The sequence below is a fragment of the Homalodisca vitripennis genome, chromosome 6 (assembly GCF_021130785.1).
Source record: "Homalodisca vitripennis isolate AUS2020 chromosome 6, UT_GWSS_2.1, whole genome shotgun sequence".
Taxonomy (NCBI): domain Eukaryota; kingdom Metazoa; phylum Arthropoda; class Insecta; order Hemiptera; family Cicadellidae; genus Homalodisca; species Homalodisca vitripennis.
The window spans coordinates 132,480,911-132,500,871 of NC_060212.1; the positions used below are offsets into that span (position 1 = coordinate 132,480,911).

At 32.4% G+C, this 19,961-nt stretch overlaps 1 protein-coding gene across 3 annotated transcripts in view; it reads right to left on the minus strand.

Moving 5' to 3' along the window:
• Nucleotides 1-2,480: 2,480 nt before the first annotated feature.
• LOC124364925 (solute carrier family 23 member 1) overlaps nucleotides 2,481-19,961 on the minus strand; it is a 55,844-nt gene continuing 38,363 nt past the window's right edge. For all 3 annotated transcript variants that reach the window (XM_046820741.1, XM_046820743.1, XM_046820740.1), the window contains exons 9-14: nucleotides 13,511-13,650; nucleotides 13,063-13,210; nucleotides 12,205-12,284; nucleotides 11,125-11,266; nucleotides 10,739-10,865; nucleotides 2,481-2,656 (exon numbers count right to left, since the gene is read on the minus strand). In XM_046820741.1, coding sequence (XP_046676697.1) covers nucleotides 2,593-2,656; nucleotides 10,739-10,865; nucleotides 11,125-11,266; nucleotides 12,205-12,284; nucleotides 13,063-13,210; nucleotides 13,511-13,650 — 701 coding nt within the window. In that variant the 3' untranslated portion in view covers nucleotides 2,481-2,592. The remainder of the gene's footprint in view (nucleotides 2,657-10,738; nucleotides 10,866-11,124; nucleotides 11,267-12,204; nucleotides 12,285-13,062; nucleotides 13,211-13,510; nucleotides 13,651-19,961) is intronic.

Here is a 19,961-nt window from a genome sequence, read left to right on the forward strand (position 1 = left end):
GATATTTCCAGTGCCAACCACAGTTGAGTTTCCCTTGTTCTTCCGTTGAAAAAATGTATATATGTAATAATAAGGTAACATATATAATTTATAAGGTTTTAGGTTTTAGAAATCTTGTTGGTTTTCGAACTGCAGTTTGGGAAAGAATGGATCTTTGAGGCACTTTCGGTTAATTTTATGAACCTAAAATCTCCCTTTTTTAAGCCACTGTTAAAATGCCATATCTCAGTATCAAATTATAACATGGCAAAAAAAGAAATAAATTAAAGAATTAATTAAACAAGGAAATATAACAATGGAGTCTCTACATGTGAGTGATCTTTATTAAGTTTACACTGATGTGAAGAGAAAATTTCAGTTATAACCTCCTGGAAGGAAGAAATCTTCATGTTGAAAATATCGAGTTCTGTAGAGATTAAGCAGCCGACTTTGTTATCCTGGGTATCGCACTGTTCTGGCTGAAGAAGGTCCGCTGTTGCAGTTTCACGAAAAGCTCCTGGCACCTGGTTCCAGAATGCACTCATAGGTTGATTCTCTCGAGTAGTTGTGAAGAATCGATGAGGGAGTCCAAGATTCATTAAGGTTTTATATAGTGTTATATGTTTTTAATTCTTCATTGGCGCAAACTGGAGTAAAAGTTATGTCTTAATTTTTTATTACCTATCTGCACTGCACTACTGATCAAGCACTGTATACTTAATAGATATAAAATTTTAATTTAAACTGATGTTTCAACTAATTTTTCCAACTTCAGCTGAAAAATTAAACAGCTCTTTCTTTAGTGTCAGTTAAATTTGGTTTATAAAACATAAATACTACCATTTTTCCGAATTCTAAAATATTCCAAGTAAATTTTCTAATCTTTTTCACCATATAAACATTCTTTGGATTTTAACGTATATTTTAAAAAAAGGAATTGGCCGAATTAGTTCAACCATTCTCGAAATTAGCGCTCAGCAATACATTAATTTAGCGATTCATTTTAATTTAATTGGTTATAACATCAATTTGATTTGAAACATATTGAATGTAATTTAAACTTCGTAAAACATTTAATTTAACTTCCATTTAGTACATTTATTTAAATACGTTATTAGGCTATTATAAAGAAACATAGCCTATACGAGAGGTATTATTTTAAGTAAGAACCGTTTAGTAATGAACTTAAATTCTATCATAAACGACTAGTACATTATGAACATTTACTCACTTCTCTACATAGTCTTTACGAAAATTTAAACAATTTTTCAAGTTGATCCCATCATCAAAGAACCGTTTAACCAGTTAATAACGGTTTCAACATGTAACCATTTTAATTTTATTTTATTTTCAAGAGCTTACCTGTAAAAAATACTTTGAGTTTTGGAACAAAAGAGTCTGTTAGTGCTGGGCTGTATCGTGGATGATTCAGTAATTTCCAACGAAACTTGTCCAGCTACATCTGTGATCTTACTTTGACGTGAGGCTGAGCATTGTCGTAAAGCATAACGACGCCGCCAGAGTGAAGGCCTCGCCGGCGGTTTTGAATCGAGCGCCTTAACTTCAATGACGTTTCACAATACCGCTCTTCTATGCATTTATTGTCATTCCTTGTGGTAGAAAGTCTATCAAAAGTATGCCTTTCCGGTCCCAAAAACTGTGACCATGATTATTTTGTTGAAGGTTCTAGCTTAGATTTCCATAGATTCGTAGGGGAGTTTGGGTGATACCACTGACGTTTAGTCTGTGGAGTGTAGTATACAACCCACGTCTTATCACCAATTGCAATGTTACTTCCATCCTTGTGATAATGCTCCAAAAAGGAAAAAAGAACGTGTCATATGCTTTGCTCTATGTTCTTCTGTTAACATTTTTGGTACCCATCTCGCACACATTTTTTGTAAAGAAGTATATAACGAAGTAACAGTGTTGTAAACTACCTACCTTGAAACTTGCTGAGGACATTTCTGATGAAGTTTATCAATAATGAAGTTTTGGTGGCCTGTTTTGATGAATTTCCTCATCAACTGTAAAGTCTTCTCATGACAGTAGGCCATACAGGTCGTTCTTCATCATGAAAATTTGTCCTTCCTTCATTAAAAAGCCTACACCATTTTGGCACATTTTCATAATTCATCACACCCTCAGTATAAACTTCAACAAGCTCCCGATGAATTTAAGTGGAACGAACTTTTTTGCATTTAAGTACCGAATTACTGAGCGCACCTCACAATTGGCGAGAGTAATGATTGACATGGCATCAAAAAAAGCAGTAAAACACACAACCAACACCGGCAGAGACTGAAACGTAATGGTGGCGTAGTGGAGGATTTGCCAAGGGTGGTTGACCTTGAACGGATGTCACGTGACAGGATGCGCGGACACAATGCACAGTCGTTTCTTATATTGGCCCACATATTTAAATTTACATATGTTTTAGAGATTGCCTAAACTCTAAAATATATGATCACACAACATTATACCTTGGGTCCAAACTAATATTAAAACTCTGAAAATGTTTTATTAGATAAAAATATATTGTAAGCGTAAAACATAACAAGTAACTTTGATAAATAGACATATATTTAAATAAAGTACACAATCTTATGATGTTCAGCAGCACCATTGCCCGGACCTGTATGTTGGCATGAATGGAAGGTATGATGTCCATGTCCATCTGAAATAAAATAACAGAATTTGAGTTTGTATATAATAATTTAACAATTAGCATGATTAGTACAATGGAAACAAATAAATAGTTAGTACAAAGCGCAAGTTTTCCATCCCTCTTAGTATTTTATATACGTGCTTTGTCAACCAGAGAGGGGGGCGGTTGTGACAGATAAACCTTTGCCCTCATGTTCATGCTACTAGGATGTTTATAAACTAGGGTTCCTCCTTTATTTGCATTGAAAGGAACAAATCCTGTACTGGAGTACATTCCACTCCAATAAATAAATATTTAACAACATTTTTTATTTCCGCCTAGCCTTAAGATTTTATTTTAAACAATCCAAAATGTGCAATAGTTACTCAATTACATGCATAGTTGTTTTTTTCAATCTAATGTGCTGTGTATAACTTGTGATTGTTTTCATAATTGTTTTGTATTTCAATAAATTATAGGTATAATCTGAAGTATTGTTACTAATTAGCAGTGAAAAATATAGCAAATATTATAATTTTAGGGAGATTTTATATATATATATATATATATATATATATATATATATATATATATATATATATACAGGGTGTCAATTAAGTCTGGAACCTCTTTTTTAATTTTTTGAACCATAATAGAAAGAAATACCAAAGCTCACACGTGCTTACTGGTGATAGTAACGCACACATCTGCCCAATTACCGAGCGGATAATCCCTTTGGGGGACGGTCCACAAGGAGTCAGACACAATTCTTAAATAGCAGCATAGGTCAAGTTTGGTATCAAATTAAAGGTCTTACTTAGCAGAGTACAATGCCGCAAACCGAACTTAAAAAGGTGGATTCATTCAGTAGTTATAGCTATTTGAATTTTAAAACAATTGAACAATGTAAATTATTAAGTATTACAAGTAAACACCAATTTTTAAGTACCTGTGATCAAAGTAAGTGTTCAAAATATTCCCGTCCCATCATCTGACAATGTAGTAATCGAAGCCAGGAATCAATAATTTATTATTACCAATAACACAACTATTGTTAAAATGTGAAAGTGGCAGATTGAGTCATACACACCATCCACAGAAACTTAACGTTTGGGCAGGTATTATAGGAATTCAAATTATGGGCCCATTATTTATCAATGGTAATTTAAATGGTGACTCGTATCTAGCAATGCTCCAAAATGAGATAATTCCTGCACTACAAGCTGCTCTTGGTCGAAAATTTCAAAGAATTTTTTTCCAACAAAATGGCGCGCCACCACACTTTGCTCTCCTTGTTAGAGAATATTTGGATACATTATTCCTTCACAGATGGATTGGAAGACGTGGTGCAGTAGAGTGGCCTGCTCGTTCACCTGATTTATCTCCGCTGGATTTTTCTTTTTTTTGGGATACCTCAAAGATAAAGTTTATCGTACTAAGCCTCGAAATTTGGCGCACCTAAGAAATCTCATAGTCCAAGAAGCTCAAGACATTCCTCGTGACTACCTTCAAAATGCAGTGGTTGGCTTTTACAACCACCTAGGACATTGCTAGACGATGGTAGGGGAACATTTTGAACACTTACTTTGATCACAGGTACTTAAAAATTGGTGTTTACTTGTAATACTTAATAATTTACATTGTTCAATTGTTTTTAAAATTCAAATAGCTATAACTACTGAATGAATCCACCTTTTTAAGTTCGGTTTGCGGCATTGTACTCTGCTAAGTAAGACCTTTAATTTGATACCAAACTTGACCTATGCTGCTATTTAAGAATTTTGCCTAACTCCTTGTGGACCGTCCCCCAAAGGGGTTATCTGGTCGGTAATTGGGCAGATATGTGCGTTACTATCACCAGTAAGCACGTGTGAACTTTGGTATTTTTTTTATATTGTGGTTTAAAAATTAAAAAAGAGGTTCCAGACTTAATTGACACCCTGTATATCTGCCTATTGAAATCACCTTCATGACGGAATCTTTGGGATATTTGTTGCATTTCCTCCGATTCAAAACCATGTTCGATATTACGGACACGATAACTGCCTTATTTTAAAATAAATTTGCACTAATCTTGGTACAGAGTCAGTATTTGATCATACAAAAATAGTGTAATCTTGCGTTATAGTACCCTCCCTAACTCTCAGTAACTTGTATTATTTCTTCACTAGTATGAAACCTAATTTAATGAACAAAAATGTGAATATATCTCGAGGCAAGATACCTCTAGAAAGAATTCATCTGTAGACTTTAAATTTTTCTTGAAACATACTAATTTTTACATAGACAAGAATAATAGACAATAGACAATAGACAATAGACAATAGACAATAGACAATATTATTTATTTCCTTTAAGACATTTTACAATGTAATTGGATACGTCAAATACAAGAAGACAAACAGCATTTTTGAGATCATTAGGTTACTTATAATAAGATCTTACAATTTATAGAACTTATAGGCTATAGTATAAAAATAGTAATCAGTTGCCTAGCTAATTTCGGAAAAATTATAGTCCTTGTACTCTGCCATAGTATAAAAGGCTTGGTCTTTAATCCAGTCTGATACAAAACATTTAAACTTGTTAAAAGGCAGATTTCTAATAGGCAATGGTAGTTTGTTATACAATATGAGCTGTTGATAAACATGACTATTTAAAGTTTTTGAGAGTCTTACATATGGAGTTATAAGGTTGTTTCTATTTCTAGTTAAATGGTCATGATTCAAGTTTTGAGCAGCAAAGGAGTCTATATTCTGTTTAACATGAAGCAAAGTACTTAAAATATATAAGGATGGAACTGTGATAATTTTTAATTTCTTAAAACTAGCCTTACATGATTGTCTCAAGGTTAGGCAGTCCAGAACTCTCATGGCCTTTTTTTGCCATATGAAGAACTTTTCATGCCAACTTATGCCACCATCATAAGTTCTATGATGGTGAAATCCAACCGTAGAATGTGGCTGAGCGTCGATGAATCCTATCACTCAGTACGCTAAGACAATTTATCTTTTTTTACTGAGGGAAAAAATTTTCTGTATGACTGACTGTCACTCTATCTGTCTGCAGAACATCTCGAGTATTAAAGGAAAACTCGAGAAGAAATGTTTTTGAAACTGTGTAAGCAGCAAAGCCTGATAGCCGACATGTGGTGTTGGCGTAGTGTACCCATTTCTTGTAGGTAATTATAAACAAATGTTATTCTTAAATTTTTCGATATTGCTCAACACAAAAATGTGTATTAAAATTCTCGGATCATTTACAGTAGTTCTTATTCTGACGTGTTTTGACATCTCGTAATATTACAACGTTACGGAAATAATTATGAAGAAGATAACTACCGTAGTTCTTAGTCTGACGTGTTTTGACATCTCGTAATATTACAACGTTACGGAAATAATTATGAAGAAGATAACTACCGTAGTTCTTAGTCTGACGTGTTTTGACATCTCGTAATATTACAACGTTACGGAAATAATTATGAAGAAGATAACTACCGTAGTTCTTAGTCTGACGTGTTTTGACATCTCGTAATATTACAACGTTACGGAAATAATTATGAAGAAGATAACTACCGTAGTTCTTAGTCTGACGTGTTTTGACATCTCGTAATATTACAACGTTACGGAAATAATTATGAAGAAGATAACTACCGTAGTTCTTAGTCTGACGTGTTTTGACATCTCGTAATATTACAACGTTACGGAAATAATTATGAAGAAGATAACTACCGTAGTTCTTAGTCTGACGTGTTTTGACATCTCGTAATATTACAACGTTACGGAAATAATTATGAAGAAGATAACTACCGTAGTTCTTAGTCTGACGTGTTTTGACATCTCGTAATATTACAACGTTACGGAAATAATTATGAAGAAGATAACTACCGTAGTTCTTAGTCTGACGTGTTTTGACATCTCGTAATATTACAACGTTACGGAAATAATTATGAAGAAGATAACTACCGTAGTTCTTAGTCTGACGTGTTTTGAAATCTCGTAATATTACAACGTTACGGAAATAATTATGAAGAAGATAACTACCGTAGTTCTTAATAAATTCAGACTAACGTTGTGTAGAGACATTATTTATACTTATCTTGCTTGAGTTCATTAACCACTCTTAACTAACAAAGCGTTCTAATGTGGTCATTCGCACTTGAGCAAAATTGTTCATCTCTGGTATTTCAAGAAATAAATTTAATATAAAAAATGGCAAGTAATTTTAAGCAACCTTATTCCTATTTTTCTTTAATAACTCTTAAAATTTCACGATGGTGGCCGAAGGGTTAGAAGAACCATTACAAGTAAATATGTTCAGAAACATAATTTTGATATAATATATATTGTAGAATCGTAAACCATCTGACCGATCATTATAAAAATTTGTATGTGTATGTATTTTTTCACGGAGAAGGTTTATATTCTATGCCCATTGATGTAACTCGCCACAGGCGGGGCTGCAAGTGATAAACGTTTTACAAGCGCCTGCACATTATAAACCGCAATTACGAGAGAGTTACGTATTTAAATAGCCAAGAACTATTTGAAGGCGCTAAGTTATAATGTATATTTGAATATTGAAATTGAAATAAAGTTTTGATTGAACTTAAAGCTTGGGTGTTAGACCACTTTATAATAAAGTACATGTACATTTACAATGGCTATAAACATATACTTTTGACAGGTTTTCTTGATCGTGGAAACAAGAGAAACTCTACATTGGCGTTGGAAATATAATTCACTTGAATCAGAAGTCCTCATATAAGGGCAAAGCTTACGAAAAGCGTGCGAAGCCGCGTGAAACAGTTAGTTCTAAATAAATAACTCCAATTTTAGAGTAATTTTTCAAATAAAGGTAATTTATACGCTTATAAAAAATCTCTTGTAATGCTTCAATAGGTATAGAGTTTTAAATCTTTAAAAGCGTCAAGATTATATTGAAAAGCCAAAATTGAGAGTTATTGTTCAGTCAGTGCTTTGCTAATTGAACGTATAAATTAATAATGCATTATTCGATTTCACATTTCAAGACGATGGCCACACGTGAAAACTAACTTTCTTCAAACTGAACCGGAAGGGATATTTAACACTGCAGTAGACTTAATTTTTAAGTTGGCCTATGCTAGAGATAAGGGACCGGTTGCAGACTCATCATTTATCAACCGCCTTCATTAGATAGATAAAGTATAACATAACTGCCATATATATTGCAAGTGGATAGTCTAATATTTATCTAAATATTTTGATATTTTAATCGTGGATATAAATCTGTAAAGATGAATGCAGTAGTAACAAATATATGCTTTTGATTACATAATTTGGTTATGTGGTAAGTAGAATTTGAATTTATAGTTAGTTTCTTTATGTTTGTTAAGTAAAAACACATAGAAACTGGTGTGTATTTAATAGTACGGGATGAGGCAAGCGTCGGTATTCACACATATAAAGTTCGTACGCTGTAGGAAGTCTATGTTACCTGGTATGGGGTGTATGTGGGAGGGGGTTGGCGAAGCGTTTAGGAGCTATGGCGACAGCGCTGCCCATATTGAAATGCGGCATATTGTATTTTAGTAGAATGTTTCAAATTGGAGGATCTGTATGGGGGTTTATGACCTGTTTAAGTCTAACCGGCCGGGCAGGAAAAGCGCAACTTTGGGTAGTGTACATTCTGGACCTGTAATGGTAGGCATTTCTGGAATGGTTTTTCATTCAAAACAAGAGTTATATTAGGCCTACACGACTATTGTGAAAATTGTTTATTTGTTTTCAAAGGTAAAAATAAACTGTTTTCGTGTTTAATACTGAAAACTGACTTGAGCAATTAGTTTATTTAATACATTTTCTAAAGTATTTAGCAATAAACATTTTGTACTTAATTCATAATTTAAGTTATTGTAATGAAGTGAATAAAGAAACTGATAGAGAAATGGACTGGGGTATGATGCAGCTATAGCTCACGCCCAGCTGAGGTGATAATGTTCCAGCTTCTACTGCTGTTGGTGTTAGGTACAATAGTCCAGTCTGCATAAGTTGCTATAAAGCCTTTCGGTTATGTGCTTCAAAGTAAATGTAATGCAGTTACAGGCAATAATGACAAGATCGTCACCATTGGATGTAATAGAAATATGCCATGTGTCTAATGAAACAAGATTTATTCTACCAGTTCGAGTACTTATGAATGTATTCCTACGCAGTATATATTAGACATAAGAATGTAGCGGCAAAACACTGTTTTCTCCTTAAGGATCTTGTACTGGAACGAAGATAAATTAGTTAGAGAAATTCTTCGGAATGTTCACATACAATTTGGAAAATTGGAGTTGAGCCTGTTGCGTTGCCCACAACAGTTCTAGCCGGCCTGGACTAGAATATTAAATGAGGGAATGGAAATAATAATCATAAAGTTTCCCTCCTTGCCTAGCTCTCCGGCACAAAATTTATGTACAGAACTTTAGGAATGTATGTCACGTGCCTCCAGCCCGCCATTTTGGTCTCAGTGATACACTTATTTACTCGTAGACCCTACAGCGTATAGACTAAAACAATCTCAGCTCGTTCTAAAGGAAAGCATTGTTTAAAAGCCACAGTCCAAATTTAATGGCATATTCATTTAAAATTTAATTTTTGTGAGAAAGTCGAGACATCCAAGGAAGTCACTGATTTTAAATTTGATCATTAGTCTCACATTCAAATGTATACACATAATAACATACGTGAACGAGGAGAGCGCATCGTTCTATTATAAATCGATGAGAGTCGTGTAGAACAAATACAGAAAGTCGTGCATTATATACCACAAATTTAAAAATGTGGCATTACGGTAAACATGTAAGCTGGTAAAAATGTCATTTTGTTTATTATATTATTAGAGTAATAGCTGACTGTGTTGCATTTATGTGAAAACTTTGACACAATGCTGTGTATGTAACTAGTGGTGGATTATCGTGGCGTAAGAATAGCAGGAAAAAGTTGTTTGTTGGGCAATTCGCAATAAATAATTATATATTGTATCCCCATAAAATATTCTCTTCAAACAAAACAAATTACTGCTATAAAATGTTTCATATCCATTATTTAAAAAAGTTGGCAATGTACATCATTGCATGATTTTATCGAAATCATCCTATAAGGCGCAAAAATACAATTGAAATTTCAAAAAAATCTTTTGCATTTTCAACAATTATGGCCCTTAAACACTATACTCATACATATAAATGTATATATATATATATATATATATATATATATATATATATATACAATGTGCATGTGTACATTTATTAGCCTGTCTTAACCAATTATAAATTAAGAGATGGTGGCTGTGTCCATTTGAGTAGAAGTTTTAGCTCGACTATTTCGCAACATATATACCAAGATGAAGCATAATTTTTAAATAATAAATTATTTTAATCAACTTTTAACTTTTAATTTTTTATAACTCTATTTTAAGAAGGCAGCAGTTACAAGTTTTTGGAAAAGTTAACAAAGTTTTTAACGTATACTTCCTGAGAAGGAAGGATTATTAATTAGTTGGGGGACAGAGCACAGATTCTATCAGGCGTAGGTACCGAAATGTGTCTGGTCCACGATTGTGTGTAACTCAATTATGAGCATTTTTATGAAAAATTCTATAAATGGTCTTGGAAAATGTTTCATTCGACTTTCCTTTTAGAAGCTCACAAAAAGGAGAGTTTAACAAAAGCCTCTTAAGTAATTTATAACCTTATCAGTCTTGCTTGTTAGATAAGCGGTCCGCATTGGTTCAACGCTCTCTATCCGTAAATAATCTCTGCCATTCTTCTTCAGTAGAAAAATTCTAATTTTTTTATTAATGACAAGTAGCATTTTAAGTAGCTAAACATAACATTGGTTTAGGAAGCACAGTACACCAAATACGTTACATTATCTTAGGTTTATATGATCTGCTTTATATAAAAAGTGTTATCACTAAAAAAACAAATAAATAAAACAAAATTATTGTACAGATTAATTAGAATGTCCTATGGTAGGATAGGAGTATTATATTTCTCCTGTAAAGGATCCTTTGCAAATCTTACTTACGCATTCGTCTTATTTCACTTTCACTATTTGTCATATTTGATACACTTACCTTCTTACAAGTGACATTCCAATGGGAAAATCGTAGGTGCTCTTTTCTTGCGAGTGGTCATCGGTTGGTGTGGTCTCAAGTTTCATCTGTTCGGCCCAGGCTATCAAACCTCTCTCTTCTGGCGTTCCTGTTAAATAGGAAATGTGAGAAAATAACGCAGCTTTACAATACTGTAGCAGGAATAAGATATTAAAATGAAGGCCACCAGAGTTTCAGAGTCACTCTCCTCTTTAAGTTTAACTTGGGTATGAATTGCGGATGTAGAATCATTACGAATAAATCTCTCAATTTCCCATGCTGGTATTCCAGAAAATGAATGTTTTTACTTCGAAAATGCCGGTTTAAGCTAAGTCTAGCCAGTAAGCTGGAGAAGATGTATTATATACCTGGAATGGTATTATCCAGTAAGCAGCCCAGTAGACCTCCAACCAGAATGCTTGTACTCAATAACACGGTTAGCACACTGTCTAGAATCTGGCTACCTGTCTGGATAGCGTCTGGGTGGGCGACCATCCACTTGGGAAGGACCTGTTAGCAGACTCATGTTCAGGAATGTTATTATTGTTATGTTTTTAACATATAACGACAAGGTTACAACAAGCACAATAAAAAACGGTAATGAAATCAATAACACCATCTAAGTGTAGTTTAAATTCTAATTTCAACAATTGATGAATACATTATAACAAGCAAATTATTATCAAGGCCAATATCACTTTGTACTAAGTGTTCTGAACGCGGGGATGAGCTTATATGTTTTCTAAACATAAACAGTATGAACGTCCTTGATGCTATAAAGAGAAGGACAACTCAATTAACTTTCGATAATTGATATACACGCGGTTTGAAGTTATACCCGAGAATTAAAGTTTATGAAATTAAAATGCATAAAACCCCTCTTTTGACCTTTGAAATATACAATTGATGTAGAAACTACGCGGACTACATAAATAAGTACGTTATTGCCAATACTTCAGTTTAGTCCACTAATTTTATAACTTGCAATTCTTACAGAGACTATTTTCTGGGAGAAAAATTGAAATTGTTATGATTAGGCTTATACGAAATAGCGATTTATTGCAAGAAACTCATATTGAAATAGCTTTACTCCGTAAACGCTTTAAGATGCCTGTAGAACTTTTCTTTTGTTCCAGAAAATTAAATTTTATCTTCTTACTGTATCATTAATTTATTGTTATCTCCATGTGTAGTGTTTTGTTATAATCACGTTTAAATACAACTCAAAAAACACATTGACAGGATTAATAAATAAACTTTGTTTTAATTCAATACCGAGGCCTTCCAAGGATATGTTCACGTAACGACATCTGGTCATCGGCAAAGAGAGGAAAGACGGAAACAGGTGGTTGGTGGGCCACGTCTGGTTTATTCGCTTATCAGTGGTACCAACATTATACATTTTTTATATAAATATACTACGAAATATGTTAAGGACGTAAACTTACCAAAGAAAAGAACATAGAAAACCCAATGATATAAAGATTTCTGGAGGAGTTAAGTTCCACGTACTGCAAAGCAGACAGTCCTTGAAAACAAATAATGCAATGATAAGTTTTCAAAATATTAGTCATATCTAATGTTACACAAAATATTATAGTACATTGTATTTTTTTGGGAGTGTTCTTAACAATAAGTGATTTTAAGAAGATATTGACTCCAATTTAATCAGAAGTAGACTATTCATTACAGAGAAATGTCATATATAAAATTCACTTATAATCCTACCATTTTAAATATATTTTACATATTTTTTATGTATTGTTGTTAAAATGTCAATTTATAGAATCTATACTTTTAAATAATTGGAAGTTAATCTTTTTATTGCAATTTATAGTTAAAAGTACGATTATGTACCCTTTGTTGAATATAATTAATAATATATGTACAAATATATACTTATGTAATTCATTTAAACAATGGGAGTTCTATTTTAACTAAAAGCACAAGTAAATGGCCAAACAAGAGAAATCTTAAGTTAATTACGAGTAATTAACAATTGTAAAACTATTTGTTTGAGCTCATTTCACTTTATAACAAATAATTATACCATACCGGTATCCTTTGTTTAAAGTTTGTTATTGACGATGGATGGATCGAAAGGTTAACATGATTTCAGAAATTTACCATTGTATACGTTACAAAAAGAACAACTCTACATTTCGAGGATTGTAATCTACCCTCTTCTTCAGATGTCAGAATTCTAATAAGTGATATCACATACATTGTACACTCCATGACACCGAGATCCAGGATAAAAAAATAATTACAATTATGTGGCATCATTACAATTAATAATTGATTACCAAATGCCGTAATCATGCCAAACATGACACAGAAGATGCCACCCACGACAGGCTCAGGGATGATGATAAAGACCGCGCCGAACTTGTTGATGACACCCTGCAGTAACATCAACACGCATGCGTACTGGATCACCCGCCTGCTGCCAACCTAAGAATATAAAAAAAAAACAGATAATCTACAGTGAGAATTAAATTTTGATCTTTATGCATTACTGATAACAAGATTTGGAATGTTTATACGGTTGAAAGTCACCTATCCACTCTAAAAATAAATGGGTGGGATGTAACAAAATTATTTCAGATGATTGAAAACCTCCTATTTTCAAAGGCCCTAAAAGGCAAATAAATCCACATTTTAAAATGCATATTTTATTCATGATATATAATTGGAAGAAAATATTTGTTTTATTGTTAGAATATTGTTCTGTGGATATAGGCTACTACTTACTTTGGTGACGCCGATGGCACCAACGTTCTCGCCGAAGGTGTTGGTACCATTTCCACTGCCCCACAGGCCAGCCAACATGGTTCCCAGACCTTCGGTTCCTATGCCCCGATTGATTGCGTGTACTGGGGGTGGAGGCGCTCCTGGAATATAATTTCGATTTTAAACTTCCGTTAGATAATAGGCTTATACGATTCGGTCTGAATTTTACGTGGTAGTTTTTACAACCAATTCTCTGGAAATTTTACTTCATTAAAACTATTAAAAACTAAAATTTTTACATTTTGTGGAATGTTTTGTAAATTCAAAGCAACGGCAACCAAAATTGTAGTTGTACAATATATCAATCAACTTTCATTTACATTTTTAGGATGGATTGAAAACGTTTAATTAGCAATTTTCAAGATATTTGTTTGTCGTATACACTCTATAAAAAGTAAGGAATTTTCGTTATTTTCGGGTAAAACCCCTCCTAGAGCATCTTCGTACAGATACAGATTCAAAAAGTCAAAGAATGTCTTATTTTACTCAGTTAGGACTAAGAGGCCCTTTTTGTAACACGTAACCTGGTAACCAACGGCTTAAAGGTAACTTACGAACCACCATTAATGACCGGGAAGGCAGGCTACTTGAAAGGACAGGATCGCTCAGCGGTCACCCATCCAAGCAGCAACCACGCTCGACGTTGCTTGATTCTGTTGGGATAACCGTCATACCCGCTACACCATTGACATACTCTTGAATATATGTTTAGCAATATATACTAATACCTTTCAATATATAGAATTACTTGATTTAATTAGCTAGCTTCCATAGACTACATGGGAAACGAAAATATACAAACAAAACAATCCGACTGATAGAGTTAACATTAAACAAAAAATATGTTCTAAGCAAAACCCAATAATCTGATGTTCTTCACAAAAGGCAAATTTAAATTGAATCTCATGCAACGTAGCATGTTGAATGGCCAATTCAACATGCCGATATTGCTTTACAAACACGGAAAATCAAACTGTCTGAGTTTGATCAATGAATGGATTCCTTCAATAATCCCTTGACATATTACAGGAACAATATTTATACATATATTGTGTGGAATATTGTGTTGTGATACTACGATAAAGCACAATTTGGTTAATTCTCAATCTACCTTTTCTAATTATATGTAGTTTCAGAACGTCAAGTAGGCTATGTTGTATGAACAATATTTATAGATTTATATTCTTTCTGTTAGGAAAATACCTCTGGTAATTTACCCAGCATTCAGGTAAATGTCTTAATCAAGGAATTCAACTTTCGCTTATTAAACTAAATATATTTTGTATTTCAGAAGTAAATTTTTAAATAATGGGTGAGGTAAATAAATACATAAATTACACCTGTAAATCTCGAATTTCATTATTTGCTCTGTAGTAGTAGTTGTAATCTATATATATAAAAATGAAACTGTTCGTGTGTAACAGCATCACTCACAAACGGCTGGACGGATTCGCCTAATTTTTTTTTAATTTGTTCGTCTTGATCTGTAGAAGGTTATAGGATACTTTTTATCCCTTTCCCGATTCAGGATTCCGCCCCACTGGTTACAGAAATACCCGTAAGAAATGCATTGCAGCAAACATATGTTATTAAGTGAAAGAGTCTTTTCAAATTTTTAATCAGCTGTTCTTTGTAAACATATATAATACGACAAAAAATATATTTATATATAAATTTCTTTACACTTATAGTTTTAAAGCATAGAGTAAGCTTAAGAGAAACGACAAATTTTGTTTAAACTGTTTCTGCAATCATAATATATAAAAATGAATGTTTGTGTGTTTGTCCTTTATAGACTCAGAAACTATTGGACCGATCACTATGAAAATTTGTATTTTTCTATGTAGAAGGTTTATACGCAATGCCCATTGATGTAACTAACCACCAGGCTGTACTGCAAGATATAAAAGTTATCAAAGCGCCTGCACATTATAAACTGCAATTACAACACAGTAGTTACGTATATTAAAATATCCAAACACTATTTGAAGGCAAAGAAATATACGGGCAAAGCTTAAGAGACGCGTGCGAAGCCGCGGGAAACAGCTAGTTATGTATAAACTACCGTTAGTGAGCAATAACTTTTATTTACGTATAAACATGTTATTCTGTTCGTGTACTAATGTTCAAGTAACCCCGATCAAACAAGGTTATGGATTTTAATACATGATAATATAAAACTTTTCATGTAGTACAAATGAATTCAATGTTATTTTGCATACTATGCTATAACGTACGTTTTTAGACTTATTAAGAATCTCTTATGCTTTATAAAAAAGCAGTAATTCGTTCAAATCGAATTAATTATTTAACTGTAACACGACTGTTACATACTTTAGCAAAATGTGGTCTGATGATCATCACTTGGCCAATTAGAAGCCAAGGGTTATTCCAAGTGAGAATCAATGTTGCAAAGAAATTTGTTATTTAGTTTTAAATTATCACAAAATGGGAGTTGCTTTAACATTTAGCTTTCATTAGTTAATGTTTGGAATTATAATTTTGGAAAATGGACAGTAATTATGACATGGGAAAGACTCGTACCCATAAAAAGATTTACTTACTTATATTTTAAACAAGAAAGAAATATGCCACACCACATGCTGCGTAACACAATACGTGATGCTAGTTGCATGTCACATATCAAGTCATTAGACTACATGTTTACTATGTTGCATTTTAAAATTTCATAACGATTGCACGACGTTTGTTTACAAATTTATTAATTCCGTGCTTCCTAGTTGCCGTCATAGTAACCATAGACTTTGTTAAAGTTCATCCAAATGCCATGGGACGACATACACTGTCATCCTATTCGATAATGCCTAGAAATAAAGCTTCATCCAAAATTTCAAGTCTGTTCATTCTTGAGATATCGTGTGATCAAAGAGAAATGAAATTTTACAACCAATCGAATAATACGCTTCACAAACGTTCAGCTAATAAAACTGTAAGGCGATGTTAACAGAATGTTTTACTTGGGAGTTCTATTTACAAATTTATTAATCTGGTGGTATTGCACTAATCTAATGAATTCCTTTCATTCAAAACCAAGAGAAAGTGCTTTGATGTTTTTCACCAGTCTTTTTACTTAAGAGATCAATCATTAAGATAGATATAAAAACTATCATATATTTATTCCAACTGTCCCATTTATAACGTATTTTCTAACGTAATAGAACAAAGGTTACAAAAAAGTTGAAATAATTATAAATATTCTCATACAGCTACATGATTAACAACAACATTTGATGCAACCAATTAGCATAAATAAATTAACGGCTACAACACAATCCAATACATAATACAGTGCACGATATACATTGTGTAATCATCCTAAGACATAAATCTATGTAATTGTGTTCGAAATAAATTCTAGTATAATCAACAACAGAATGATATTCAATTCAATGGTAAACTCATGAAAAGAGATTTCATTAAAGACAAAAACATGTTTTTAGGGATCTATGTCTATAAATCAGCTTTGAAAAACTCGTTCGGATTCAGGTCCGTCAGTATAAATAATTGTCATTTGTTAGCTAAACCTTGCTAATCTTCTTAACTCTTGACAGGCAAGCTTTTTTGTAAGCTTTTACGTTTATTAAGCAAATTAAATTGCTTTTTTGATATTTTTAATTGATATTTTTAAATAACAAGAATAAGCTCTTTTAGGACAATAAAAGAGGTGATGTACATTAGAAAAATGCTGTAAAAACGTAAACTGTTTACATTTGAATTCATGTAAATGTGGAATTCCTAGTTAACATTACAATATTAAGACTTTGTCATTGTCTCTAATTTTATTATTGTTGATCTCTTTGGATTTTATGTTATTAACTTCTGGCAGATGACATTTTTGGAGGGTTTAAAATGTTATCACTATTAATTTAAGCGTGGCAAATGCACAAGGATTTTTTCAATGTGGCTTGTATTCAATTATTTTAGAAACCCTAATCCCCTATACTTCACACGATATACAGCAGGGCTGAGTGTATTTTACTGTAATGTTTACCTTGGTGATAGTTATCATCTGTTGTCATTAATAAAGACCGATCACTGTTGGAATAATGATTTTGTCGTAGCGTACATGAAATTTGAATAGAGTACCTAGATACATTTCACAAAGAAATAGAGCAACTTTTACTGCGATATTAACTCACATATTTTATTGCAAAATTAGGCATTAAACAACCAACAATAATATTAATAACATGCCGCAGCTGTAGTGGGGAATTATCATACCTAATGCTCCAACACAGTAAAACTAAATTTAATAGCCAATGCAAATTACTTAATATATTGTTACGTAAGCGAGTCCAATCTTTTCCTTGTTTTATAGTCAAAACATCATTACATACTGAGGAAAACTATTACCTTTTCTAAAATAGAAAATCTCATATATGATACAATAAAATATGGAATAAACATATTTCTTTCCTTCCCACTATTCTAAAATATTCTAAATTTCCTTGGAAATGATTACGTATCATATGTTAAAATCTAAACTTTACACTAAAAACACAGTTTTTAAAGATTTTCTGGTAAAAGATGTTCAATATAGTTTTATGTAATATATAGTGTGTCTTACATATATATATATATATATATATATATATATATATATATATATATATATATATATATATATATATATATATTTCACCGTATGTATGTAAGAATACAATGTTCCTTATTCTAATTTTTGTGTAATAACATATGTTACCAATGACATGCTATAATATCAGGTTACCATTCAACACTTTCATAAATTTTTTTTAACTTAAGAGTAAATGTCAACTTGAACTTAAGAAAAGGCTTAATAATTTCATTGACAGCGAAATACTAAATAATGGACTATATTTATGTATTTCAAGGAAAACAGATTTTATTATGATTGTACTGATGGTTTTGCAATGTTTGAGATTTACTGTAGTGACGTAACTTAAAAGGAAGAATTGAAATGCCGAAATTCCACCAATAAAGTGGACCGGGAAGTATGACTTAGAGGAGTGCATTTTTTCTGTCTTTTAGAAAGAACTTCAACTAGAGCTATATTTTAAACATAATACAGAACATCCATATAGTCATAAAAAGTTTATTTGTACTCAATACAAATTTTAATAATAGCCTTTACTAATCTTTATTAAAACGATCCCTATCTGATTACTATAGTAGTTCGTTTTGGCAGCTTGAAATCCTAATCAAGTTTCCCAAACACTGTGAGCTTGCAGGAATTATTTAAATTTTTGTTTGTTGTATTAAATATAATGTTAGAATTCATAATCATAACTTGCTTTAAAACAATTTTCATATCCACATCTTTTATATAACCATGTTTGTTTGTCCATATCATCCCGTTTAGGTTGAAAGAGCAAAACGAGATTAACGTCGAAGATTAAAACAAATATCTTTGACCTATCTAAATTTTGGTTTAAAACTTTATTGAAACAAACGATGATGAGAAAAATATTCTGTAATCATTAAACATTAGTGACATGTAATGTATCCTATAGCGGATCTGGAAATAACGTCTTCTAACAGATGATTCCAAGACAACCCAAATCGTCAATCTCTGTCTGAGAATGGAATTTAGATGGATACGCTCTTACGTGCTAAGTTCAGTTCTCGGACGATCGATCGGTTATTTTTGCTGTGTCGCTAACCCACTGTCATTGACAAAGTGAATGATTGTTTTTGTAATACACTGGATCTTTTAGTGCCTGATGCGGCAAAAGTTATTCATTTAATAGATCATGTTAAATCGTTGATCAGTTACGAAATGATTATTGTAGTAGTACGTTAATGAATACTTATTCCATTATTACATAACGCTTCCAATAGTCAATCGGTGGTCCAGTGAAGAACCTTACGATGAGATGTTTATTACCTGACGTCTGATGAGAATTTAATCCAACAATGGATATGGTCATGTACTTATTTAACAATATATATAAACCATTGTTTCGTTGTGAAGTAAAAAATGAAATTCAGAATGCTCTGAATCTAAAAAAATGTTTATTTAATAAATTTTATTAAACCAGTTACACCATGTGGGTAAATACTGCATTAATTCAGCTAATGCAACTTACTTTCCCAGTAAGTACTCACAGTACTAAATCTAAAGACATAACTTGCTTGGTAAAAATACATCAACAGTAACCAAAAAGCTTGCTCTTACAGACCAAATGCTGACTAAAAGAAAGAACAAGATGAATAATGATTTAAAGATTCTAAACATAGAGTAGACAAATTAACCTACAAATTAAATGATAAAGGTTCAATTACGTATAATTTATACTTTTATAGAATACCCTAAATTTAATGGTGTATGTATGTGAATGTTCGTGTGTGTGTGTGTGTTGTTTGTTTGTTTGTGTGTGTTTATCTAATCACTTAGAAATTACTGGACCGA